The sequence below is a fragment of the Petaurus breviceps genome, unplaced genomic scaffold (genome assembly GCF_028583685.1).
Source record: "Petaurus breviceps papuanus isolate PSGF00001 unplaced genomic scaffold, PetGlider_PUasm1.0 99, whole genome shotgun sequence".
In the NCBI taxonomy this organism is placed as follows: domain Eukaryota; kingdom Metazoa; phylum Chordata; class Mammalia; order Diprotodontia; family Petauridae; genus Petaurus; species Petaurus breviceps.
Window position 1 is genome coordinate 374,645 of NW_027187465.1, and position 27,361 is coordinate 402,005.

Here is a 27,361-nt window from a genome sequence, read left to right on the forward strand (position 1 = left end):
CAGGGAAAGAGCCCATCTCCTTGACCAAGGGACAGTTTTTCTGTTTTGTGAGTCCCTGTAGTCCCCAAAACCATCCCTTCATGACCAGACTCCCGACAGTAAGGTTCACCCGTGAGCTGTGCTGGACCTCATACATATGGTGGGTACTTGAGGCCTTCTCAGGCCCTTCCTTGAAGTCTCGCAGCTTGGTCTCACACACGGGGGCCAGGAGGAGGGGTGCGGGCGCGCAGAGGGGGACATGTTGCTTTCAGGATCCGAAGGCCCTCTCTGCTGAGGTGAGGCCTTGGAGGGTGACTTTGGTGAGGACACCAGGGAGCTCCGCTAGCTGTTGAGATTTAATGAAATGTAGCGTTCTGTATCATTGCCCCCTCCCCGTTTGCAGTCACTGAATCGGCTCTTTTAGTTTTGAGAATCTGATGGGGGGCAGGTGCTGAAGGGGCCTATTTGGTCCCATTCTAAACTTTGTTCAGGTGCAAAACAGGACCAGAAGCTGAATGAGATTAAACCTGAATTTCTTTGGGAGGAATTGAGACAATTGGACCCTCTGGCTACACCTTTTGGAAATAACCTTGGGAGAGGGAAAGGCCTTTTGTGACCAGAAATTTCTCCTCTCTGCTTCAGCCTGTTTTGTTGTTATCTTCAGTGTCACTGATCTCCTAGAAGACCAGCAGGTCCTTAGGCTTCAGGGTTCCTCCTCCCCTGGCATCTCGTGGCCAGGGTCCCTTTGTCTGACCGTGCTCTGGAGCCATGCCACCCCAGCTCACAACTTACCTGACTTGTGTTACAGATGCAAGGACGTTCTACACGGCCACTTCCCGGGCACTGTTCCGCCTGCGCCCCTTCCATTTCGTGGTGGCCACAGGTGGCGGGTATGCTGGGTACCGGCAGTATGAGAATTACAGGGATCGGCAGCTGGAGAGGCTGGGCCTGGAGGTCCCACCCAGGCTTGCAGGAGAGTGGGAGGTAGGACCCTTGCTGATGTTTGTAACCTACATAGCGTAATCTTGCTCCTTTTTCTTGAATACTGTCCCTTGCCCTCTCCCTTTCTCTGTGCTAACCTAAATTGGAAACCCCTCCTTTTGTCCTGATTGCAGTGTCTCAGTCTGGCTCCCACGTACACAAAGCCAGCCGACCAGAGCTGCAGATTCCTCCTGTGGCTGGCGCACGTGGGGCCTGGCGCACGCGGGGCCAGGCCGTCTTCTGGTCGCTTCAGTCTTCCTTGTCTGTGGTTCTCTTAGTAACTCAGGGCCGCTGTCTGTGGTTTCCCTGGCATCTCTGCTACCACAGCCCTGAGGCTTCTCAGTCTGATGTTTGAGCATTGTTGTGTGGCCGTTTTGTGATGTGGATAAGCATAGTAAGGGCTAGAACGAAGATTCCCAATTCCTTTGCTGTGAGATGCCTGTCAGCCTCTGGGATGCCTGTGTCATGGGTGGTGACTTAAGCTGGACACACCCATTTCCTGCTCATAGGACCATGATTCCCCAGAGTCTGTCTGTGCAAAACAAGTCAAGAGAGCTTTGATGTTTTCAGGTTCTGGGAAGTATTTTTGGTCAGAGGTGTTTTCAGTCATGGAATTTGCCCTTCCCAAAGCAGTCTGTGCCCTTCTTTCCTCCCGTGGGAAGCTGATCTAGTTTTTCCTAAAAGGAGCTAATGTGGAAGAGCCATTTGTTTATGGTTCTCATGGTTGGTGAGATGCTGATCCCACATCGCCCTGCTCCCACCCCAGGTGCAGCCCTGTCAAGGCTCCCAGCTGAAGCCGTTTTTGAAGGACTATGTGTTTCATAGTGTCATGCCTTCCTTACTAGAGGATGTTTGGGACGGGATCATTTGGAGGAGAGGGGCTAGGTAGGTAGGTAGGTTCCTGAGTGGGCTGAGCAAGCTCATTGGCATGGGATGGGAATGGGAGGTGGAGGGCTTGTGGGCAACTGCAGACAGAGGAGCCATAGTTAGACTTTGCCTTGAGGAGGCTGCCTCCCCTTCAGCTCGGGACTTCCTTGTTTGGGCCCCCTTCTTCCCTTCTGTGCCACTGGCTGCAAGGAAGTGTGGTTTCCCCCTGGCCAGGGCCAAGGCTTCTTTCCACTTGGGATCTTATGTCACCTCCAGGAGTCCCAACTGGGCATCATCCTCCGTCTCTTGCCCCTCATGGAGTCTGTTACCGAGGCCTGTGGATTTTACCTTCCTCACACGTCTTTCACATGTCCCCCTTCTCTCCCTGGTGTGGGCCCTCCTCACCTCAGGTGGGGGCTTCTCGTTCCCTTCACTAACTCTTGGGAGGCTCTGCCCTGGCCAGACAGTGGAACTCCGATGTTCCCAGGTCCCTAAGCAGGGAGTTGCCAGCAGCCCCTCTGAGACGCTCATCTCTTGCCCGGCCGCTTTGGTGGCCCCCTCCTTGGTCATTCTCTTGACAAGCAGCAGTTTCTTCCTTAGAATGTCCAGCTTCACAAGAGAAACCCCAGATCTGCTTTTGAGCTCTGAGGGAACAGCTGTCCTCATTCTTCCTCCTGACAAGGGTCAGGCCTCCCTTTCTCAGCCTCAGGTCCGTCTTCTTCCTGTTCTGCTCCCTTCAAGTTCACTTCATTCTGCGGGATGAGCTGGAGTGTGGGGAGGTAGGCCTCAAGGCCTTCCCCACCTCTGGAGGAATATCAGCCCCTGCTTGGGTTGTCAGCACGGTGCCTGCTTCACTCAGGTGTTTAACTGAGTGTCCTCACAGAGCAAGAGCACATAGCCAGGAGGCTTGTGGCACTCAGCTTCTCCCTCTGCAGACACCATCTGGTCAGTGAGGCATCAGGCCGCGGGGGGGTGGAAGCATCGGTCGATCTGAGAGCCCTGACGACATGTGGGCCATCAGGTCAGGGCCTGCCTGCCCCAATGGAACCCTGAAATCGTCAGTCAGTAGGTCAGCAGAAGTGCACGCGTCATGCTGGGTGTGGCCACTCTCCAGGCTGGATGCCTCTCTGTCTGCCTCTGTGGCTCTTCTCCTTTACTTCTTCCTTCTGGCCCCATAAGTGTAGATTCTTTCCTTAGCTGTCTTCATTTCTTTCTTCTCTCCCTTGGAAGCCTGCCTTTTAGGGGCTCCTTGCTCCGGCTATAAACTCAGCCCTTTGGATTCCAGCCCTTACCTCTCTCTTAAGTTTCAGCAGCACATATCTAGCTGTCTGCCAGACATCCCCCTCCCTGCCAGCCTGTCCCCTCTTCTACTCTTGCTTTGTCCTGCATCATATTTTTGATGTTGCCTTTCCCCAAGCCATCTTTCTCAGTGCACCTGCTTACACTTAGCATGGACATGTTTTCTTCCCTTTGCCATTATTTAGTGTAAGAACATACAGGAATGAGGGCAGCTAGGTGACACAGTGAATAGAGCACCGACCCTGGAGTCAGGAGGACCTGAGTTCAAATCTGGCCTCAGATACTTAACACTTACTAGTCATGTGATCTTGGGCAAGTCACTTAACCCCAATTGCCCTGCCTTCCTCCTCCAAAAAGCAAAAAAAAAAAAAAAAAAGAACATACAGGAAATGACCAGGAGCAGGGGAGCCGAATTGGGAAGAGCCGTAAGCCTGGGGGCCTGGCCCTGCCTCTCCCCTCTGGGCTCGCTGCAGGTCCATGAGGTGAGGAAGGCAGGTCTCTGGTGCGCTTTCCACCCATCGTGATCACACAAGGATCAGAAGTTTGGGAGGGTTTCTGAACAGTCACATAGTCGCGTTGGCTTCTGAAATCCTTGCTGTACTGTCCCATTGCCCCTCCCCAGAACGAGTGTCTGAGGGGACCTGGATGGTGCAGCCCACGAGGAGCCCTTCCCACCCCCAGCTCAGAAGCCCAAGTCTCCTCTGGGCCTTGGCACACCCAAAAGGTGGCCCCACCTAGAACTTCACACTGGAATGGCTGATGGTGCCGATGGAGGAACAGCTCCCAACCTGTGACGTTGGGGAAGAGGCTGTGGTCTGAGGATGTCTGAGCCCTGCCCACCAGAGAGAACAAGAAGCGGCCACAAGTCAGCGTCCTAGTGCTTAAAAAAACACAGAAGAAGCTGGAACTCTGTTTCCCATAGCCCTGCCCTTGGCGACTCCTCGCCGTGGCTGCTGGGTCTTGACAGCTGGGGCCGTCTCAGAGCCTGATGACGTCTGCCTCAGTCAGAGGGCCTTGGGCCGTGAGAAGAGCTGCCTCTGATAGTTGAGTCCCGTGGAACTCGGGGCACAATTGCCGTATTTGTGCGGTGAGGCCGGCTCCCATTTGCCTTCCAGCTCCAAGACTGAGATTGTGGGAGCTCCAGGTGCAGTGTGTCCTCGCGCCCACAGGACCCTGATGGAACCAGGCTGGCCTTAGGCACGGTTGGGAGGAGGAGGGGACAGTGGGGCTGCTGGGCCGCAGGGAGCCGATGGGAGAGCTGTGCCGTGTCAGCCTGTTCCACTGGGGAAGCTCAGGAGTGCGGGCAGTTCTTTCTCTGGGGAATCCCACACCTGGTGCCCAGCCTTCGGAGCACCGTGTGTTGTCCCTTTTCTGTCTGCCAGGTCTTCAGATGTTGGGGATCGTAGGAGCACGGAGGCAGTGCTGGAAGCCATTCAGGCCAAGCCCTGGACGCTGAGGCGCAGGGAGGTCCAAGTGGTTTCTGCTCAGCCTCTGCTAGGAAGAGGCAGGTCTCCCCGGCTCAGGGGGCCGGCCTTCAAGGCCACCCCTCAGGGTGGCTCAGGCCAGGCCTTTCAGACACAAGGGAAGGCCCCTGGCCTGGGCCTGGGATTCCTCAGCATCTCTCTTCCTTTTTCTGGTCACCCCTTTATGCTCTTCACTCACTCTCAAACCTCAGCATTCCCATTGGAGCTGCTGGTGTGTGTGCGTCTGTGTGCACAGCATGTGCTCGTGGGCGATCCCCGTGTGTGTGTGCGTGCGTGCCATATCCATGTGTGTGTGTTCATTGTGTTGGTGTGTGTGCCACGTCCATGTGCGTTCATTGTGTGCGTGCAGCATGCACATGTGGGTGTACATGCGTGCATGTGTGTAATGCCACAAACATGTGCACATTGGTCCCGTGTGTGACATGGCATGTGCATGTCCACATGTGTGCACACACACACATTGTATCCTGTGGGTGGGTGTATATGCGTGTGCAATGGGCATTTGTACATATCTTCATGTGTGCATCATATGAGTGCCGTGTCCATGTGTAGTGTCCTGTATGGGTGCATGTGTGGGTGCGTGCCCTCTATTCAGATACACATTCAGGTGTGCCCCCTGTGCACACACGCCTCTGTGGGCACCACGTATGACTGGCTTCTCTGTCTAGTACTTGAGTTGCTAATGTTTTGAGCCTGAGTGCTGGGGTTCACGTTTTTGTTTTTCTCTCTCCAGCCCACTCTAACCTACTGTTCCCCCTGTCATTTTTTAGCTTGAAAAGTCCCCACTGCATCCTGGGCCATGTCCAGGCATCCTAATCGATATCTGGCCCCTGGACCCAGATGGCTCTGGAGGTTAAAGTGAGGCTGGTGACCCTGCCTAACTTAAATCCTGTTCAGTGGCATGTCATGGTGTCACCTCCCTGATGTCAGTCCTTGTTGAGAACCAAGCACAAAATACAACCACACCATTCTGTCACCCTCCCATGTTAGGCGCCACCTGCAGACTTGTTAACTGCACCATCCATGCTCCTCTCTGCCCTCAGTGAAGGAGTCCTGCCTATCAGTGGCATTTAGGAAGCAGGGCATTGTGAAAAGCTTGCTCTGGGCAAGGCAAGGAGAAACTTCCATTGTCCTTGAGGAAACAGAGGCAAAGACGAGACAGTCTCGGAAAGGGCCAGGCCTGAAGGACTGGGAGATGTCAAGAGGGCTTCATGGTGGAGTCCGTGGAGAAGAGAGGGGCACACTGCTTGGGGAGGCGCCACATCTAGCCTACAAGCAGCTTCGAGGCTGGCATCGGGCCACTCACCACTGCTCCTCAGGTGGCGTTTCAGACAGCTCTGACCCCACTAATTGCTGTTACTGCTCAGTCCACACTTCCTCACTGTATCCCTGTAGCAGCAAGCCCCCCAAGCATCCTCAGGGTTTGCTGCCAGCACAGGTTCTTGGATCTGCTTTGTTAAAGGAAAGCAACTCAAAATGGGTTAACAAGCTTACTTTAATCAGTCAAACATGTATCGTTTACCTAGTTCAGGGGAAAAAGGTCAGCACCCCGAACTTAAAAGTATACAGACAGAATTATCAAAACAGAAACGGATCAAGTAGACAGCTTTCCAAACTGTCCAGCCATTACATCCATACCAAATCAACATCTGGGTTTTTCAAAGCCAGGGGGCTCTGGACAATGGCTTCCCAGAATCCAGTTCAAATCACAGAACACTTCTTCTCAAAGTGAGCCCCAAAACAAAGCCTCACATCAGGGCTTATATAGCCTTCTCCTGGCTCAGAGAATGTAACAACCTTATTGACTCACTGGCCAATCAAGAAGTATCTACTGAAAAACAAGCCTCCCACCCCAGGCTCCAGGTGCACTTTAGCCTATGGGCAGGGAAGATCTTACAAATTTACATTCCCATTACAATCCCAGATGAGCCTTTGTCAGAAGCCTTGGCTAAGTCTAGGCCCACCAGCCTGGGCCTTCTGTCTGAAAGAGAAACGAGCCTTGTTCAGCCTGACGTGCTCTGGGTCAGCCCCCTAGCCCGGTGCTGAGTGACCAGCCGTTCCCCTTTCTCACGTTGTCACAGTGAGGTGCTGGGGCAACACCAGTCTGAGTCATGAGACTCTGTCTTTTGGCCAGAAAAGGAAGGTGGCCTAGAAAGCCCCTCAGGAGACCTAGGTTCAAATCCCACCTCAAATGTGATTTGAGATCACTCCTGGCTGGGTGACCTGACCCTTCAGTTTCCTCTCTGGGTAAAATAAAGTTGGACCAGATGCCCTTTAGGGACTGTCTTAATTTTAGATGTCCGTTCTCAAATTTTACCTGAGATTAACTTCAAGCTCTTATAGACCCACAGTGTCTGACTGCAGTTCGTAAGTCAGTCAGTAAACATTTATTAAGCCCCCACTGTTTACCAGGCTCTGTGCTAAGTGCTGAGCGTATGAAGAAAGGCAAGAGCTATTCTTGCTCCCAAGGAGCTCTCTGTCCGGTGGGGGAGACAACATGCCAACAGCTAGGTCCACATAAGCTCTAGACAAGGAGAATGTGTGTGCCACGTGTGCGTGTGTGCCTCGTGCCCTCCCTCTGCTGAGCGCCTCCACTCAGGGCGTGGAAGGGGGGCCCTTCCTGTAGAAGGCAGGATGCCCAGATGGGGGGCATTTGCAGATCCACCCTCTGCTCCTTTCAGAAATCAGGCCCTTTGTCCCCATGCCAGGCTCTGTGGCTCCACAGAGTTCACTGACTGGGTTGGTGACCGTCTGTGGGGGGGTTCTGCCCCCTCAGACTCCATGGAGACTCCATAGGGCATTGGGGCCTCCCTTCACCATGTTTTCATCTTTCTCCTGCGGCATTTACATCTCTCTTGCACCTTTCTGGTCCAAAGATCCCTCTTCATGGGGCCAGTAGCAGTAAAAGAGCAGTCGAGCATCTGTGACAGATTCTCCTGGGCCCATGCCTCCGCTGGGGAGGAGGGGCCTCGTGTCAGAGTACCATGCCACGCCATGGTCTGTTCCCACCAGAGTCTCTTCAGTGTGGCTCCGTGGGCCCTCCTCATCTTGGCAGCATGAGTCCTGTTGACACGAAGGTAACAGGCATTTCTGAGAGTCCAGACTTCACGGAGGGGGAACAAACGCACTTTCCCTGGGCATTGTCAGCCTGAGAAGTCAGGGTCCTTTGGACTCTTGTCCTCATGCCTGCACTTCAGAATTAGGAAGAAACCCCCTGCAGGTTGGCGTGTGGAAGAGATGGGCAGGAAAGCCAGCCTGGCCTTTGGGTGTGGGCTCCCAGGGCAGTGATCTGGTCACCAGCCCTCCTGTTCTTATGGGGGTGGGGTGGGGTGCTGACACTGCCCAGTGCCAGCAGTAGAGGGTCCGGCTTATCCCTGGGCCCTGCCTCCCAGCCTCTGCCCTTCTGGCGGTACCTGATGTTGCCCAGGGAAAGCCCGCTGCAGGGAACTGTGGAGACATGCATATAGGCTTCGGTCTGACTGCAGGCTCCCCTTACCCTACAGGCGTGGCCCATCTGTGCTTGCCGCTGCCCTTCCTCCTGGGTGACTTGAGCAATGGCGGCCCCCGTTGGTCAGTAACCACTTATTTAGTGCGTCCTGTGTACCAGGCACTGTGCTAAGCCCCGGGGACACCAAGAAAGAGGTGAGTCCTCAAGGAGCTTGCAATCTAATGGGGGCAGCAACAAGCAAACATGTTCGGAGCCAGGCCTGTACAGGAGAAATGGGGACTGCTTAACGGGGGAAGGCCATGGAAGGCTTCCTGTAGCAGATGGGACGTTAGCTGGGACTTAAAGGCAGCCAGGTGGCACCATGGTGCACAGAGCGCTGGGCCTGGAGGCAGGAAGACCTGAGCTCAGATACAGCCTCAGACACTGCCTAGCTGGGTGACCCTGGCCAAGTCACTTCACCGTCTGCCTCGGTTTCCTCATCTGTAAAAAGAGCTGGAGAAGGAAACAGCAAAGCAATCCAGGATCTCTGCCAAGAAAAACCCACATGGGGTCATGGAGAGTTGGTCAGGACTGAAAAGCCAGGAAGCCAGAGAGGTCAGTAGTCAGAGCAGAGGAGGGAGAGCCTTCCAGGCAGACTGCTTTAGACATAGCCAAAGCAGTGCCGCATGGGGATGAGCTGGTCCTGGGCTGGGCCACCTGCGGTCTCCAGGCCACATGTGGCCTTTGAGGTCCTCGGGTGCGGCCTTTGGCTGCGTCCAGGTTTGACAGAACAAATCATTTTATGAAGGGGATATGTTCTGGGAAGTTTGGATTCAGTCAAAGGGCCGTACCCATGAACCTAGAGGGCCACAGGTGGCCTTGAGGCCGCAGGTGCCCAGCCCTGACCTAAACCCCCTCCCCCAGAATCCCACTGCCTCATTTTACAGATGAGGAAACATGGGTGACTCCTGTATCTGCACAGGCAGCCCTCCGCACCGCTCGCCTGCTGGACATTGCCCCTGGTTGTCCCCTGGACACCTCAATCTCACATTCAGAACAGGACTATTTACCTTTCCCCCTAGATGCCTCCTTCCTCATTTTCCTTTTCCTGCCAAAGTGTGCCCCTCATCTATTCATCTGCCAACCATCTCCCGTCACTCTCCAAGGATTGTGGTTTCTGTCTCTGGGGCACTTTTCACCTCCCTTCCCTTTTCCTCCCATTCCTGGTTGCTCTCCTCATCATGGGCCCTGCCACATACGCTGCTGCTCTAGAAACATCCCTGGCTCCCAGCTGCCCCTAGGAGGAGAGCCCAACTCTGTGTGATCTAGAGCCCTTCACAGTGCGGTCCGCCCTCTCTTTCACATTCTTACCCACATGCACTCTGTGTCCTAGCCAAATGGCTCTGCCTGCTGCTCCTTGGATATGACCTCCTGTCCCTCGCCTCTGAGCCTTGTACAGACTGTCCCCTGTGCTCCTCCCCTGGGCCTCACTCAGTGTCCCTACTCAGCTCGGGCCCTGCCTAATTGGGCTCCCCTCCCCCCTGACAGATTATTCGGTGCTTTTCATATATTTTCTGTCAACTTGTCTCTGAGTTACTTTCTCTAAGAAGAACATAAACTCGTGGCCAGAGACTTTTTTCCTTTCTGTCCTTGTGTCCCCACCACCTGTGGCTGGCACATCATAGGGGCTTAGGATGAGCTTACCGAAGGGAATTGCAGCCATAGGGAGGTGGGAGAGGGGTAGCTGTTCTAGGGGAAGGCAGACAGGTTTGTCAGCCTGGGATGGCACCCCGAGGGCTGAGAGGCCTGGGTTAGTGCCGTGCAGGTCAGGTGTGGTACAGAGCTTCTGAGCCTGACATTTTCCCTGGGAAATTGCAGCCTGAGCCCTGAATTCCCCATGAGAGGGCCAGGACTTTTACAGTGTCAGGGCAATAAGGCAGACTCAGGGATGGGGGTGAGAGGAACCACGTCTTTCTGATTCCAGGCCAGTAGCTCCCTTCGGGGCCTAGCAGTTCAGCCTTTCTGCCCCTGTTGGTGTCTGCTGTCCGTTCAGCACCTGCCCCCAGCTCTCCGGAGGCAGGCTAGTGCCCAGACTCCAGGGGCTCTGTTGCTTCTTGCTTGGCGCTAGAGCCCTTCAGGACCTGGGTCTTCGCTGCCTTCATGGCCTTTCTCCTCCACATACTCAGCGCTTTGGTGACATCCCTCTCCCTCCTCATCTCTGCCTCCCGGCTTCTCTGGCTTCCTTCAGCTCTCAGCTAAAGCCCCACCTTCAGCAAGAAGCCTGACCCGGTCATTAACCTTAGTCTTCCCTCCAAGACTTTCTCCACATCCTCCCATATCTGTCACTTGCCTGTTGTCTCCTCCATCAGCACTTAGCACAGTGCCTCCACCATGCTCGGCTGTGGTCCAGGAGAGGCCACTGGGGCAGTGGGGGGAGTGCTGCTAAGACCCAGACTCCAGCCGGTATCAGAACCCTGGGCCGCCACTGGACCTCACTGAGACTCAGTTTCCTCATCTCTGAAATGGGACCAACTCCATGATCCTGCATCAAGGATCAGCTGTCGTCAGTGTGCCCGGGACCCTTCACAGACTCTGACTTAATGTGGACATGAGAACTGCTGTTATTTTCACACTCTGCAAGGACATTAGTTTAGCAGGTTCCCACAGTGTATTAAGTACTTAGTGCCATAATGCCACAGCTGTGTTCACTTTCCTCCAGTTCCCAGGCCTTTTCCAGCCAGACTTGCCGTTTGCTTATTTACCCGAACTGGGATGAAAGCATGGAGGCCATTGATGAGCCTGCGCCTAGACAAGGAGCTCTCCTCCTAGGTGAGGGCCTCCAGCCTCTGCTCGCGGGCACCTCCCTGCCTCTGCTGCACAGCCTGCCTCTGTTTATTTCTGCTCCTAGTCCTATCATGGGGTTAAGCAGGACAAGGCTCATTCTTCTCTCTGTGATGGTCTTTCCTTGAAGAGGCCTCTCATTTAGCCCACGATTCTCTTCTTCTCCAAGTTCAGCATTCCAAATACCTTCAGCCAGCCTTTGTATATAGCATGATCTGGAGGCCCTTTTTTTCATTCTTTTAGTCAGTAAACATTTCTTGGGGCAGCTAGGTGGCACAACAAATAGAACACTGACCCTGAAGTCAGGAGGACCTGAATTCAAGTGTGGCCTCAGATATTTGACACTTAACTAGCTGTGTGACCTTGGGCAAATCACTTAACTTCAACTGCCTTGCCTTCCCCTCAAAAAAAATTTTTTTTTTAATAAGCATTTCTGTCTTTAAAAAATTGATTTATTTTTAGTTTACAACATTCAGTTCCACAAGCTTTTGAGTTTTAAATCTTTCCCCCCTCCCCAAGACGGTATGCAATCTGATATAGGCTCTACACATACATTCACATTAAACATATTTTCACATTAGTCATGTTGTAAAGCAGAATTATAGCCAATGGAATGAACCACAAGAAAGAAGAAACAAAAGAGAGAGAGCAGATAGTCTGCTTCACTGCGTCGTCAGACTCCGTGACTTTCTCGGATGTAGACGGCATTTTCCATCATGAGCCTTTTGGAATTCTTAGAACCTTGCATTGCTGAGAAGAGCCACGTCTGTCGAAGTTAGTTGTCACACACTGTGGCTGTACCTGTTCTGGTTCTGTGCCCCTCACTCAGCCTCAGTTCATAGAAGTCCAGGTTTTTCTCAAGTCTGCCTGCTCCTCATTTCTTATAGCACATTAGTATTCCATTACATTCATAAACCACAACTTGTTCAGTCATTCCCCAGTTGACGGGCATGCCCTCAATCTCTATTTCTTGGCCACCACAAAAAGAGCTGCTATAAATATTTTTGTCCATTCCAGTTCTTTTCCCATCTGTATGATCTCCATTCCAGTATAGCCCTAGAAGTGGCATTGCTGGATCAAAGAGTATGCACATTTTTATAGCCCCTTGGGCATAGTTCCACATTGCTCTCTAAAATGGTTGGATCAGTTCACAACTCCACCAACAATGCATTAGTGTTCCAATTTTCCCATATCTTCTCCAGCACTTATCATTTTCCTGTTTTGCCATGTTAGCCAATCAGATAGGTGAGATGTGGTACCTCAGTTGTTTTGATTTGCATTTCTCTAATCAATAGTGATTTAGAGCATTTTTTCTTATGACTATAGCTATCTTTAATTTCTTCCTCTGAAAACTGCCTGTTCATATTCTTTGACCATTTGTCAATTGCAGAATGATTTGTATTTTTTTTTTTTAATAAGCAATCGGGGTTAAGTAACTTGCTCAAGGTTACACGGCCAGGTGTTTCTGGGTGGGTGCTAAGTGTCTGAGCCCAGATTCGATCTCAGGTCATCCCGACACTGGGGCCAGTGCTCTTACTCGCTGTGCTACCTGGCCGCCCCGAATGATTTGTATTCTTATAAGTTTGACTCAGTTCTCTGTATGTTTTAGAAATGAGGCCTTTTTCAGAGACAGTGGTAAAAATTCTTTCCCAGTTTTCTGCTTCTCTCCTAATCTTGGTTGCATTGGCTTTGTTTATACAAAAACTTTTCAATTTAATGTAATGGAAATTATTCATAATGTTCTCTATCTCTTGTTTGGTCATAAATTCTTCCCTTCTCCATAAATCTGACAGGTAAACTGTTCCTTGCTCTCCCAGTTTGCTTATAGTATCAGCCTTTATTTCTAACTCATGTACTCATTTTGACTTTATTTTGGCACATGGTGTCAGACATTGGGCTATGCCCAGTTTCTGCCATACTGTTTTCCAGTTTTCCCAGCAGTTTTTGTCAGATAGTGAGTTCTTGTCCCAGAAGCTGGGGTCCTTGGGTTTATCAAACAGCAGATTACTGTAGTCATTGACTGCTGTGTCTTGTGTACCTAGCCTGTCCCACTGACCCACCACTCCATTTCTTAGCCAGTACAAAGTCGTTTTCATGATTGTTCCTTTATAATACAGTTTAAGATCTGCTTCTGCTGGTTCCCTAGGATTTCTTTTCTTTGATTTCCTTGATATTCTGGACCTTTTGTTCTTCCAGACGAATTTAGTTGTAATTTTTCTAGCTCTATAAAGCAACTTTTTGGTAGTTTGGTATGATATTGAATAAATAAATTAATTTAGTTAGAATTTTCATTTTTATTATATTTGGCCTACCCACAAGCAATTGATGTTTTTCCAGTTATTTAGGCCTGACTTAATTTTATGAAAAATGTTTTGTAATTGTGTTCATATGGTCACTGGGTTTGTTTTGGCAGGTAGAGTCCCAAATATTTTGTAATGTCTACAGTAACTTTCACTGGAATTTCTCTTTCTATCTCTCATTGTTGGGCTTTGTTAGTAATGTATAGGAATGCTGAGAATTTATGTGGGCTTATTTTATGTCCTGCAACTTTGCTAAAGTTACTTATTATTTCATGTAGTTTTTTACTTGATTCTCTAGGTAGATCATCATATCATCTGCAAAGAGAGATAGCTTAATCTCTTCTTGGCCTGTTCTAATTCCTTCCATTTATTTTTCTTCTCTTATTGCTAAAGCTTATGTGCCTGCTATGTGCCCAGCATTGCACTGAGGGCTGAGGATGCAAAGGAGGACATTCCCTTCCCTCAGGGAGCTCACATCTAGATAGGGAGGCAGCGTGCGCGCCCAGGGCTAGTGGGTGTAGCCTGTGACTGAGAAGGAGCAGCCAGAGGAAGGGGGCCACGAGAGAGGGAAGGGTGCCCTGAAGGCCTGGAGAGAAGAGAGATCAGGGAAGAGAAAGCCTCCAGCTGAGTCAGAAGCTGCAGAGAGGCTGAGGGGGACGAGGAGTGAGGAGACACCGCTGGTCACCGGAGAGAACAGAGCCGCGGAATGATGAGGTCAGAAGCCGGATTGAGAGTGAGAGGAGAGAAAGTGAGGCCTTTTCAAGGAAGGGAAGGGAAGGGAATGAGCACTTAGATAGCACCTGCTGGATCCCTTGCACTGTACTAAGTGCTTTACTGGGGAGATTCCGTGGGAATGGATGGTCTGAGGGAAGAGAATGGGAGTCCTGGCTTTGTTTGTAGATGGTAGTGAAGGAGCCAGTGGGCAAGGAGAGATGGAAGATAAGAAAATGGGGCTGCCGGGGGCAGGCTGTCTGCTGGAGCTGGTGCTGGAGCAGGTAGAGAGGGGCCTCCTGATTCTCCTGCCCTCCCGAGCTGGACAGGGCACATGGCGTGGTCTGGCCAAGGTGCAGCCTGTGAGGGACGGCAGCTCCCTACTCTTGGAAAACCAGCCTTTTCAGCTACTGTGGAAGCAGCTTGTGGTCCGCCAAAAGACCAGGGTCTAATCTGCCTTTTGTTTTCTGTCTGTTCCATCTTCCACATTAAACAACTAATTTTCACTGGTCCCATTTTGTTAGCACGCCTCTGAAGTCACAGACAGTTCCATTCAGTGCACTGGGCCAATGTCTTCTGTAAATGTTCTTTCTGGTCCCTTTCACCTCTAGCTTTCATTGATCCTATAAATATAATTGACCCTCCCCCCCATTTTGAATTTTGGGCAAACTGAGAGATAGTTAAGGAGCCTAAGGACTTTTGATTCAAAGGAATAATCCTAAGATAACTTTGTTTTCCCATGGTCCAGAGGATGGCTTGGATGTTCTCCTTGAGCTGTCCATCATAAGTGTTCTCATACTTCCTGCTGTCAGCAGGTCATGCTCCACAGGACCCCAAACCAGACCAGGGTGCCTGCTCTAATCCCCACATGGCACCCCCTGGGCCACCGCACATCGCTGACTTCCAAGAAATGTCCAGTGTAGTTTGCAGCAACTGGAGAGTCTTCATAGTGTGGACATCATTTTCTGGTTAAAAAAGAAGCCATTAGCATGCTGTGTGACTGTGAGTAAGTTCCTGTAGGAGGCGGCAGGGAGTGGCCCCGGACGGCTCTCTGAGCCCTTGGAGCTCTGACATTCTGAGTATCTGTGAGGCCTTGGCAAAGAGTTCTTTTTCATAATGAGACGGCCTGGTGGAGGGAAGCATTGGGGTGGCCCTTCCTGGGTGCACTCAGCAATCTCTGGTTTCCTTGTGCCTTTAAATCCTGGCTTCCAGTGAGGTCCCTTCTTTTTCCTCAAGCTCATCATCAGGGGGACAGGTGAGACACTTTCAGCATCTGTGTAAAGCACTCCACCGACATTCCAGGCCTCCCTGTCCAGCGCCGGGCACACGTGAGGGGCCGCTTGGTGTGCCTCTCAGGGGGCTCGTTCTGAACTGCCTGCTAGGTCTTGGGAAGATTTCTGCCATGCAGAGCGCTATGCACAGCTCTGCTCTGAAGCCGTGTTTGGTGCGGGGGGGGGGGGGGGGTTCTTCTAACCTGGAGTTTAGCTCTGCACACATTTCTGTGCCTCCCTTTTCTCTTCTGTCACAGACCCAAGTCACAGAGAGGAAAGCTGTGGTTCCTCCCCAGAGTGCCAAGGGATTGTGATGGAAATAAATCCTTTAGGAGTTCAGTGGGGAGAAAGGCAGTGGGTGTTCTGGAAAGTGATTCGGAACAATACACACACATACATACATATATAATGCTATATGGCTGCTAGGTGGCGCAATGGATAGTGTGCCAGGCCTCGAGTCAAGAGACCCAACTTCCCGAGTTCAAATCTAGCCTCAGATACCTACTGGCTTTGTTATCCTGGGCAAGTCACTTCACCCTGTTTGCCTTGGTTTCCTCAACTGTATAAGGAGCTGGAGAAGGAAATGGCAAACCACTCTAGTATCTTTGCCAAGAAAACCCCAGATGGGGTCAACTGAAAAATGACCAGACAACAACATGTAACTACATATGGCCCAAAAAGCTATTAAACTGTTTGTACCCTTTAATCCAGCTATACTGCCAGTAGGTCTACATTCCAGAGAGATCAAAGAAAGAAGGAAAAGACCCGTATGCATACAGATATCAGTAGCAGCTATGGTCATGGTAGCAAAGAATTGGAAACTGGCGCCATCCGTTGGGGAATGGCTACATAGCAAATCAGCGTGATGGAATACCATTGTGCTGAGTGCAATGGTTTCAAAAAATCCTGGAAAGACTTGTATGAAGTGATGCAAAGTGAGGTGAGCGGAACCAAGAGAACAATTCATATAGTAACAATATTGTAAAGACAGTCAACGCTGATGAAAAATGGCTGACTTTGGTTGCAGAGGACCCATGCTGAAACAGGCCTCCCACCTCCAGATGTGGGGCTGACCACTCAGACACAGACTGACGCAGGGGGTGGTGTTTGGGGGGGGGGGGGCTAATACAAGAACCTTTTTTCCTTGACTATATAGCTTTGTAATGAGTTTTGTTCTTCTTGCTTTCTCAGTGGGGGGGAGGGAGAAAATTTAGAACTGAAAAAATTTGAATTAAAAGGGGGGGGTGATATGGTTGTGTGGTCTGGGAAGACTTCCTGGAGGAGAAGGTAGCACTTGAGCAGGCCTGTGGAGAATTGGGACACTTTGGTTTGGACAGCGTGGCATTTATCTTATTTTATTTAATTTTTGGTGTGACTTCATTTTTTGTTTGCTTTATTTTCAATTAACACACATTTCTTTTCTCTCTCCCCTTCTCCCCACAATGAAAAGAAAAAAGGAAAAACCCAAATCCTTGTCTCAGATGTGTATGCCTGCCACTGTTGGTGTCCAGAAAGGCACATCCGCTTCTGCGAGTTGAGAGCAGGGTAGCCCTGAGCTTCCTCCCAGGGGCTCTGGGATTGTGGTCGGAACTCTTGGGCTTTCTGATGGTGTTTTACCAGTCCTGCTCACTTTGCTCTGCATCAGTTCACACAGGTCTTCCCAGTTTTCTCTGAAATTGAGCCTTTTTGCATTTCTGACATCACAGTAGGATTCTGTTATCTTTTCAGGCCATTCCCCAATTGATGAGCATCTCCCCAGTATCCAGTATCAGTATTGGTGTACGTCTATATCTATACATTTTCTGGTGCTACGGACCTAGCAGCGATATTGCTGGGTCAAAGAATGTGTGTAGTTTAGTAGCTTTCTGGGCGTAGTTCTCAGTGATTTTCAAGAATGGCTGGGCTAGTTCACAGCTCCATTAAGATAAGGATGACATTTTGGGTGGAGGAAAACATGAGCAAAGATAGAGGAGGGATGGGGAGATTGTGAAGGTTTGTACTGACAGAACATTACAGAAACGAGGGAGGGCCTTTAACCTGACCCTGCCTTAGAAGCGATGCCATCCCAGCCAGCCAGCTGTAGCACTGAGTGATTTTCTTTGTCTGAGATGTCCCTAGATCAGTAACATCGTATTTCCTGCCCCTTAGGGTCATGGATGTAGAGCTGGAAAGGGCCTCAGTGGTGATAGCATTTAATCCCCTCATTGTACAGATGGGGAAACTGAGGCCCAGGATCATTCTGCTAGCATGTCAGGTGGGACTTGAATCCAGCTCTCTTGGAGTCCAAGTCCTGCACTCTGCCACAGGGCCTTTGCAGTGTGGGCAAACAGAGCAGAAAGTGTGGGCGCGTTCTGTGACTTGTGGGAGCTGCCTTTCCTTGTTTGTAGAATGGCAGTGATAATAGTGTGGCTCCCTTTCCTTGGCTGCCCTGACATAAGCACCGGCCCTTCCCTCATCTGGACCTATTTGTTCATCTGTAAGAAAGACACCATTGGAGTTTTTTCCAGATTCTTGGCCATTTTGGATTGGGGCGGGGAGTTTTAAGGCTGGAGCCCTTGAGCCCCTCTCCGGGGGCTCTGCAGGCTCTGGAAAGGTGGGGCACCAGAGACACAGACACCCACTTGCTGTGAGACCTTGGACAATGCTGTTGCCCCCAGGCCTCAGCTCCTGTGGTCACTGATCCTGGCGCCACCCTCCCCCATCCTCCTCCTGGCCCTAGTGCCCCTGTGGGTTCAGGCTCTTCCATGAAGCCTCCCTCCTGCAGCTCCCTACCCCCCCCCCTTCTGGGAGGGGCCGAGCTGGGGGTCTCCTGTGACGCCTTGGGTTTAGGGAAGCCCTAAGTTCCTTTGGCTTTAGCTTGGTCAGTTTCCCTGGGTCGTTGTGAGCAGAGCGTCTCCCAGCTGGTTGCATTGAGGGGCAGTGCCGGCATGGTGTGGCCCTTGCTCTCATGGGCCTGCATGTGGACCAGGACCTGCGGGGGGTGGGGGGGGGGAGGGGGAGAAGGGAGGGAGAGTTGATCTGTGGCTGAAGGAGCAGAGGCCCCTGCCCCCGCCCAGCTCCCTGGCTTCCTTTTTGGCCATCCGGGCTCCCTGCTGGGCAGCCGAGCCCCTGAGATGAGTCTGCTGCTTTGCAGCCCTGGGCAGCATGACGTCAGGAGGCTAGTCCCCTCCTCACTTTCTTTCAGCTTTCCTGGGCCTTGACTCCTCCCCTTAAAGAGGAGAGGTGCCTCTGGGCGTGGGGGAGAGAGAGGCAGCTCTTTGGTGGGGCACTTTAACGGCCCCCACCCTCCCCAGCCCCGCCTGAATGGCTGAAACCTGAGCCCCATCACCCCCAGGGCCTGTGGACCTGAGGGAGGGCTCCCCACCACGCCCGGAGCCGGCCCAGTTGCCCCTGGACGGAGCAGGGAGAGGGACCAGTCCAGAAGCTCAGCCGGCCTTTGGAAGTGAGCAGCTGCTGGGACGGCAGGGGCCTCCTGGCGGGGAGGGGGGTGCTGGGAGGGGCCAGGACCCAGGCCCACAGGGACTGATGCCCGGAATTGGGCCACAGACCGGGGGCTCTTGTGCCGGGCAGACAACGCGGCCCAGGTTGGGACAACGTTGCCTGGGGTTTCCCCCACCCTCTGGGGCTGAAATGACGGTAGTCCATTTCCTGAGAGTTGCCCTGGCTGGCTCTGACCGCCTTCCCCGCTCTCCCCTCCTCCCTCCCTTCTCTTCCCTTCCTCCCCGGAAGCTCTGCAGATACTGCCTCAGGGCAGGCTGCTTCTGGACCCTGAGCAGCCTGGGCAGGGGGAGGGGGCTGCTCTTCTCTCCCACCCAAGGAGTTGTGGTGGGCCATGGGACCCTGAGTTCCATCTCCTTTTACTAAGGGACCCAGTCAGGGATGTGAGGAGGGGCAGCAGAAAGGAGGACTCTGGCCTCTTCCAGCCTCCCCCAGCCTACCCTGGTCTCCCCCAGTTTCCCCTGGCCTCCTCTGGTCTCCCCCAGTCTCCCCTGGCCTCTCCCGTCCTCCTCTGGTCTCCCCTGACCTCCCCCAGTCTCTCTTGGCCTCCCCTGATATCCCCAGCTTCCCCTGGTCTCCTCTGGCTTCCCCTGATCTCCCCCGGTCTCCCCTGGCTTCCCCTGACCTCCCCTGGTCTCCCCTGGTCTCCTCTGGTTTCCCCTGACCTCCTCCGGTCTCTCCCGGCTTCCCCTGGTCTCCCCTGGCTTCCCCTATCTCCCCCAGTCTCCCCTGGCCTCCCCTGACCTCACTGTTCTCCCCTGGTCTCCCCTGCCCCTAGGCTGCTCGGTCATGCAGACAGCAGCAGGCTGTTCTCATTCTTCAGGCTCATTTCCTCTGTGCACCCCAATCCCAGACCTCCCCCCGTTTCTGTGGTTCATAGCTAGGTAGTAATCAGGTGGTTCCCAAGGCCCACAGTCACCACGGCCTCCCACCTTCCTTCTTTGTGGCCAGGGAGGAGGGGAAGGGCTTTCTTCACTGTAAAGGAAAGTTTGTCAGCTCTGGCCGCTTCCCCTTCCCCAGCCCTCCTGGCTACACTTCCTGTCCTCTCCTGCTCGCACTGCCAGAGCGCCCTAAGTAGCTGCATGCGGGCATCCGCCTCCACACAGCTGAGCCCATTGGCATCGGGCATGGGGCTACTTGACATTTTAACCACTTCATTCCTTGCTTTGGTGGAGACTGTTGAGGCCAGAATTGGAGATAAAGCCCGGCCTCTGGGAGTGCCAGCACCCTGCTCACCCCCCTTGTGACCTGGGTCACCCAAAGGGTGAGGACAGGCACTGCTCAAGCCACATTTCCCCCTCCCACCTCCCTGGGTACCTGGGCTTTGGGCCCCAAAGAGTCAGTGTGGAAATTCAGGTGCTGTGTGACCCCACCACTTCCTCCCTTTGGCTAGCCCTGCCCCTCCCCTCTTCCCTGTGGGCCGAGGCATTCATCAGTTGGAATGTTCCACTACTCCCCAAGGGGCCCTGCCTCCCTGCTCAGCAGGTATGGGTCTGATGGCTTCCCCAGCCCGGCAGTGCGGCCCACCTGCGCCAGGCTGACCCCCTCGAGAGCAAGCCTCCACAAAGGCCCTTCACTCGTTCCCAGGGAGCGGCTGTGACTGGGGACACTGGGGGTTCCTCCTGGCAGACTTTGTGGTGGCAGCCAATCTCCCTCCAGGCAGGGTGGGTTTGGTGTGTGGGCACAGGCAGCAGATGTTTGGGGCCAAGGCTGGCAGATGAATGAGGATGATAGGTGAGGGGATAGAGGTGGGCAGAATTAATAGCTGTCCTCTGTTCAGTGGACAGGGATGCAGGCCATGACCTGGCCCCTGGCCCCCTTATCCAGGGGATTGGCTTCTGCAGTTTCCGTAGGCCACAGGTAACTGGGGTCAGGACTAGCTGTGGGAAATGGCCAAAGGGAACCTGGAGAAGACAGGGCTTGCAGACCATGGTCTTTCTGAAGCCTGTTGTGGGGAGGAGGGATTTGCCTGGTTTCCCTTGACCACCCCAGGGCCAGACTTGGTGATGTTTTCTGGTGGAGACTCCTTTGGTGGCAGGCAGGCAGGCCTTTTCCAGCTTACTGCTTCTGTGATTCTGGGCAGACAGGCTTAGTGTCAGGAAATACCTGGTATCTAGAGGTTTACACAGGCAGGCAGGCTGGCAGCCTTGAGAGGCAGAGAACTCCCTGGCCCTGGAGGGCCCCGGGGAGGCTCAGGGACCCTTTGTTAGGCTGGGGCTTGGTGGCTCCTGACATCCTCCCCTATGGAGAGAGCGAGTCTCTAGACAGAAGCTCAGCTTGGCATCCCTGGGTGCCCCTCTCCCCTGCCCTCCCCTCCAAGGGCTCTCTGAATTTAGGATAGAAAGTTAACTTTGCTCTCACTGCCCTTTGGTCTCCCTTCTAAATTTTTTAAATTCCCTTTTATTTTGTACATTTAAAAGATGTTCCAAGCAGGGCCCCAGGTCCCCTGCCATGGAGGAGCTCATGTGCAGTGAAGGGACTGGAGGAAGGTACCGCCTTCCCCTGTGAGCCCCCCAGGGGCCTGCTTGGAAGGCACTACACATAGAACGATGTCGTTGCCTTTGGATGGGCCCGTCCTGGTACTTGAGTGGTCCAGCAGTGCTGCCACGCGGGGGTCCTTGCCAGCACCTCCAACTCTCTGGGCTGTCCTTGGGCTGGGAGCAAGGCTCTTTGTAAATGTCCAGCCTGTTGTCCTGGTTTAAAGCCTCTCTGAACGTTTAATCCTGGCCTCTAAATCCTCAGGCTTAGTGTCCCCTGAACCCACTAGGGAAGACCTTTGGATGGAGTAAGAAGGGTGATTACGTGGGGTTACTGGGTGACTGACCTGCCAAGCAGGGCTGGTCATTGGGCGGTCAGCTGCTACCTATTAGAGAATTCTTCGTGGGATTTCCCCCTAGGAAGCTCTCCCTTGAGTCAGGGTAAGAGAGAATTCCCTCGCTCTCTGCCCTATCCAGCCTACCTGGCCCAGGCTGTTCAGAGACTGCATCTGTAAAGAGAAAGATGCTGGGGCCCCAGGGAATAGGGCTGGCTCTGCCTGCCGGCTTCTGAGCCCAGGGGCCAGTAGCTTTATCTCTCTTGCTCTGTTTCCTTATCTTTAAAATAGAGGGACCAGTCCATCTGAAAAAAGAGACACAGCAGTTATCCCCACGCCCTGATCCACCACTGATGTCATCCCTTTTCTGCCTTGACCCCCCTCTGGGTGTTCAGGATGCATCCTTAGCCGGAAGCTCTGTAGGTGGGAGTCCTTGGCCTAGTCACCTAGCTGGTGCCTCTCCTGACAGCCCCAGGGGCCCGGGGACAGCCAGGAAGTCTGCACTCTAGGCCCCAGCTGGCCACTTCACACCTGGGGACCTCAGTTCCTCATCTGCCTAAATGGGCACAAGAATATCGTGTTCCCCCTTGGGCAAATCATGGCGGTGCGGATATTCTGAAAGCTTAGACTTTTTCTTTGATTCTCTAGCCCTCTGAAAACCTAGGAGACTGATAGTGTGATAGAGGCCACAAGTGTGGCTCGGGTCCTTGGAGGAACCTGGTGTCCCTTTCCCCGGCTCGATGCCTCCTTGCTTCCCTTCTGACCCAACTCCCAGGGAGGGCGTGGAGTTTCCAGCAGCAGTCAGGCCATGTTGTGTCTGGTGGTGTGCTGTGCGGGTACAGCCAGTGGTGGGATGGCTTGGCGAGTATAGAACGAGGTCAGTAGGATGGTACCAATTTAGCGAGTGCTACCTGATACTCCCAAGGAGGAACCCCGTCCCCGGGCAGCATAGTTGATGTTGCAGGGAGAGCCCCGGCCTCCTCCTCCCCAGTCACTGGGCCTGATGCCCCAGATCCTTTGGCCAGTATTTGACAAAGGGGCTGGCCCAGTCACCGCTTCCCATGAAGGTCTGGGGAGGTGAGCTTGCTTGGAGGCCTCTGATTGCAGTCGGCCTCTCGGCAGAGCTGGGATGGCAGCATTCCTGCTGGGATGTGAAGAGGCAGAAGGAGGGCCCGACTCTGCAGCTGACCCTTCCAGCAGCCCTGCCCAGCATACCTACCCGCATCACCCCCACCTCCTTCACCCTGGGGAACGAGTGGTCTTCAGGGCATCTCAGAAACCCATCTTTATCATGTCTGTGACTGAGTCTGACAGTTCTCGAGCCAAGAACGTCCCGTTTAGCCTGCTTGTGCCTTCTTGGTCTTACACAGTCACAAAGGGATTCCTGGGGAGCAATAGCTAAGACTGTTTAGAGCACAGAATCTGCTCCCTCCATCTGAGGGCTTGTGCTCCCCTCTGCTGTGTGGGGAGCTGGAGGAGGGCTCATCCAAGAGGGGTCTGGAAGAGTAGGCCCCCATGGCAGAGACTTGGGCCTCAGCACACTGTTCATGCACTCCTGGTGGGGGACCGGGCCGGGACCATTGGCTAGAGAATCCACGGCCCCCTCTGCCGTCTCTGCAGGGAAGTGGAGATCCAGACAGGGAAGGCCAAGGCTCTTATTGACCCAGTGGCCTAGGATTAGGGAGGTGACAGCATCCCCCAAAGGAGAGGGGGATAGGTGGGGGGAAAGCTTCCAGGCTTGGAGCTGAGGGCCTCGGAAGGCTCTGAGCGAGCTGAATTCCTAGGGCCTGGCCCACCTGGGCCGTGGCTGGTGTGGTTCTGTGTTCTCCCTGCCCCCAGCCCCAGAGCTGGTTGCCCTCCACATCCCTGGCTCCTGGCCTTGGCCCCAGGGGGCCAGGGTGTGTGTGTGCAGGGACCTCCCTCTGGGGGGGAGGAGGGAGAAAGGAAAGAAGGAAGGGAGGAGGGAGGGAAGGAAGGAAAGAAGAAGGGAAGGGAGGAAGGAAGGAAGGGGGGAGGGAGGAAAGGAAGGAAAGAAGAAGGGAAGGGAGGAAGGAAGGAGGGAGGGAGGGAGGAAAGGAAGGAAGGAAGGAAGGAAGGAGGGAGGGAATCCTCTTAAGGAGGCACTGAACTGGACACTTCCCGAATATTGTCGCAGTTGATCCTCACCACGGTCCTGGGAGGGAGGCGCTGTTATTCCCATTTTACATTAGAGGAGAATGTGGGGTGGGCAGGCATAAGTTAAGTGACTTCTGCAGGGTCCCATAACCAGGAGGCATCTGAGACTGAATTTGAACTTGGTACCAGTGCAGGCTCGTGCCCTTTCGCCATTTCCCGTAGGACAGCTCCCACCGTTAGGAGTTGAGGTCTGCCTGTTTTCCGCCCCCCCCCCCCCAGGTTCTGCCTTGGTCCTTCCCCTCTGCCCCCCTCCCCGCCAGTCATATTCTCCAGGACCCGCGTCCTCAGGCGTAGCGAGAGCCCCTCGTGAGCCCCAGAGCTGGGCCCTGGTGGCTGCAGGAGCGGGCAGTGGGAGGCCCCTCCATCCTGCTGCTCAGCCTTCCAGAGCAGTGCAGAGCCCGAGCATGGCATTACTGTCCTCCCCTCCTCCCGCCGCCCTCCCCCCCCTTCCCCGCTGGCCCAGCTCAGCTTGGCTCCTGGGAGAGCCGGCCAAGGCCAGCTGGCCGCGCACTCGCCCGGGCGCAGGGGCATGGGGCTGTCCCGGTGTGTGGTAGGCAGCCTCCCCGACTCACCGCGGGCTGGGTGTGTTTGTTTGCACTAGCCGGGACCCTCGCGGCCAAGTTACCAGACCTGCCTAATGGAGCGGGGGCATTAGGAGCGCGCTGGCAGCCCGTTCTCCCTCCCGTGCTGGGGGAGGGGAGAAGAAAAAACAAAGGCGAGGGAGAGACTTAAACCCTCAACCCTGACGATGTGTCAGTCAAACACCTTGCAAGGAGCAGACCTTCACAAGGGGAAATGGTGAGATGCTCTAAAGCTTTATCTAACCCTCCTCCCCCTTGCTACAACCTCCACAAAGTTCAGATTCATGTCCGGAGGCCGCGTGCGGGAAGGTGCAGCAGCTGGGCCGGGGAGCAGCAGCCCCCGAGGCTGGAGGGGCCCGGCCCGCTGGGCTCGGCCGGGGGTGCAGCCAGTAGGAGAGCACGGTTCAGGTACCATCTAGCGTTTCTTCATGGGGAGAGAAGGGAAGGGGGACGAGGATGGAGAGCGCTGGTGGGGGCAGCCAGAGGACTTTTGTGTGGCCCAGTCACCCTTAAAGCTCCTTAGGCAGCTGCTTCTCCCCTTCAGAGGTGGCTTTGTCCAGAGCCAGCGAGAGGACCCTTCCCCTTCCCCCCTCCCAACCTTCGGCCCTGGGAAGGGAAGAATGAGCCTGGCGGCCCCTTCCTCGGAAGCGGAGGTGGAGGGGTTGGAGAGGGGGGATCTGGAGCGCTTGCCAAGCTGCAGCTCTACAGGGATTGGTCCATTGTCCTCTGCAGTGAAGGGGGAGGAGGGAGGAGGAGAGGAGGGAGTGGGGGATGTTAGCTGAGCTCCCTGGCCTGGCCGGCCCCTCTGGAGCTGCCGAGCAGCTGGGGAAGGCCCCTGGGAACTGCTCATCTCGGCTCCATGGCCCAAGCATCCCTCCTGGCTGCCTCTTAAATCGGCCCCAAACCTTGTTTCCTTCCTGGAGTCATTCCAATACCTGAATTTGCACCAGAGATAGCAAAAGCTTGGTTTCTTTAGGACTCACTAGAAATCCTAGTTGCAGGACTGGCCTTTGAGGTCGAGGCTAATCCTTAGCTGATAGATGAGGAAACTGAGGTACATATTGGGGATGCCCAGTGTTGCTGTCTCTGAGGCCAGAGTGGTTCTGGCTGGGTGGATGGCAAGCTTGCCTCCGCTGGCTTCAGGTCCTGGAGGGCATTTGAAAGCTTGCATAGCCCTGTCTGCACAAAGTCCAGGGATATGGGCAGTGCCAGCCTTCATCTCCCCAGCTCATTTCCTACTTAGGATACTGGACTCAGAGAGGGGAGGACCTGCCCACAGCTCCACAGTCAGGATCAAAGGTGGCCAGGCTTCAGTCCTGAATGCATAGAGCTAGCCTGGGCTCCTGACTTGTGTGGGCACCAGAACTGTCTGCCTCATCCCACGGCCTCTCCCCACACTTGTGGTGTGACCGTGCTGGTGGGGATGCTGACGACCTACCGCGGGAGGAGGCAGGAAGGCCCCGGCAGACCCCATCCACAGGGAGGTGACAGTCCAGTCGTGGGGCGGCAGAGTCGGGAGAGAATGACCATGAAGCAGTGGGCAACGTCTTGAGCTGGAAGAGGTGGTGGAAATTTGTTTGAGATGTCAGAGGAAACTGCCCAAGAGACTGTCCAAGGTTGGAGTGGGAGTCTTGGGGAGCAGTGGGCACCCCTTCTTGGGAGGAAGGACCTGCAGATGCTTGTTCACGTGGGGAAAAGCTGAGGCTGTGATCTATGGTTCCATCCAACTTTCTCATTTTGCAGATGTGGAAACTGAGGCCCAGAGAGGGAAACAGCTTGCCCAGGTGTTAGAGGGGTAGCCCAGGTGATAGCTCTGGACAGGAAGGGGACGCCCTGAGAGGGGAAGGGATGCCAAGCTTGAGGTTCTCTGGGTGGCCTCTCTCCCTGTCCACGTGATCCCTCTGTGGCAGGCTGGGCCTTGCGCTGCCCTCTCTTCATCTCCTAGCAGCTCGGGACCCTGCCCAGGGCGTGTAGAATTCAGGGAGCAGCCACTCAGCCGATGGCCCCAGGATGGGAGCCCAGGTGTTATTCCAGCAGCTCTTTCCTATCTTGGAGAACCCTAGGGCTCCTGGGGCGTAGGCAGAAGCTGGTGCATCAGCACCTTAACCCTGATGCTAAGGAAGGGGAGGGGGCGCCGCTGGCACTGGGCAGCAGAGCTCTCAGGCCTTGCTAGCTGCATGCTAATGAGCTTGGAGGTGTTTTCCAAAGGAAAGCTTGATCCTTCTGCCTCTTGAATCCCAGACCATCATTCAGCCAAGCCCCCTTGCTTGGAGGAGGAAGCTAGGGACCAGCCAGCAGCATGGCAAAACGGGAGGCAGAGCCTCGAGGGCTGGCTGGTTCTGTGTGATCGTTCGGAGCTAGGAGATGCTGGGTAGCAGGTTCCCTTCTGCTGAGTCTGGGTTCCTCTGTCTGCAGCTGGGAGGGACCTGGGAGACCATCAAGGCCACCCCATGCATTTTATAATGAGGAAACAGGTCTCCAAAGCCACACAACAGAGGCAGGATTCGAATCTAGGACACCCAGATAATGACCTGTGAAATTTGGCCCTCCAGATTCCTCTACAGCCAGAGCAGGCCCACAGCCCCAGGAGGCCCCAGGGCAGAGGACAGCTCTGCTGCTTTCTCTCCACCACAGAGCCCTCAGCCAGAGCAGCACGTTAGCTCGACTTGGCCGTAGCACCACCACAGGGGCTGGGGAGCCATCTCTGCTCTAGTCACTGCCTCCTCAGCCACTCCAAGAAGCCGGAGGGACTTGCCCAGGGGCCACCCTCTTATGCTCTGGGGTGTCAGGCACCAGAGCAGCTTCTGCCCAGATGTGGCCTGGCACCCCCAGGAGGCCTTCATTTATACCCCTGTATGTGATCCCACAGGTTGCAGTTCCCCCAGCTGGCCCTAAGGAGAAGGTTGGGCCAGCTCAGCTGCATGTCTAGGCCTGCTCTGAAACTCCGCTCCTGGCCTCTCACAATCCTCTATTACCTTCTGCCTTTCGGTGCCCTTAAGCCTCTGAGCAGAGTAGGATGGAGGCCTGTGAGCAGGGTAAGTGCATGCTGAGCCCACGTGGTGCGGACTTGGGCTCTGTCTGCAGAGCTGGCCCAAGGCAAAATGGTCTAGGGAGTTTAGGTAGGGATGAGAGGAG

The 27,361-nt window shown here is 54.1% G+C and overlaps 1 protein-coding gene across 6 annotated transcripts in view; it reads left to right on the forward strand.

The window, feature by feature from the left end:
* PISD (phosphatidylserine decarboxylase) overlaps positions 1–27,361 on the forward strand; it is a 54,852-nt gene that overhangs the window by 19,927 nt on the left and 7,564 nt on the right. For 2 of the 6 annotated variants that reach the window (XR_011167122.1, XM_069081547.1), the window contains exons 3-4: positions 788–963; positions 27,096–27,261. Coding sequence is in view for 5 of the 6 variants with exons in the window: in XM_069081547.1 (XP_068937648.1) it covers positions 788–963; positions 27,096–27,261 (342 nt within the window). In the remaining variant the exon portion in view is untranslated. Of the gene's footprint in view, positions 1–787; positions 964–18,346; positions 18,603–23,725; positions 23,834–24,246; positions 24,444–27,095; positions 27,262–27,361 lie in introns of those variants that run through there. The other 4 variants (XM_069081550.1, XM_069081549.1, XM_069081551.1 and 1 more) reach the window with 4 other exon arrangements.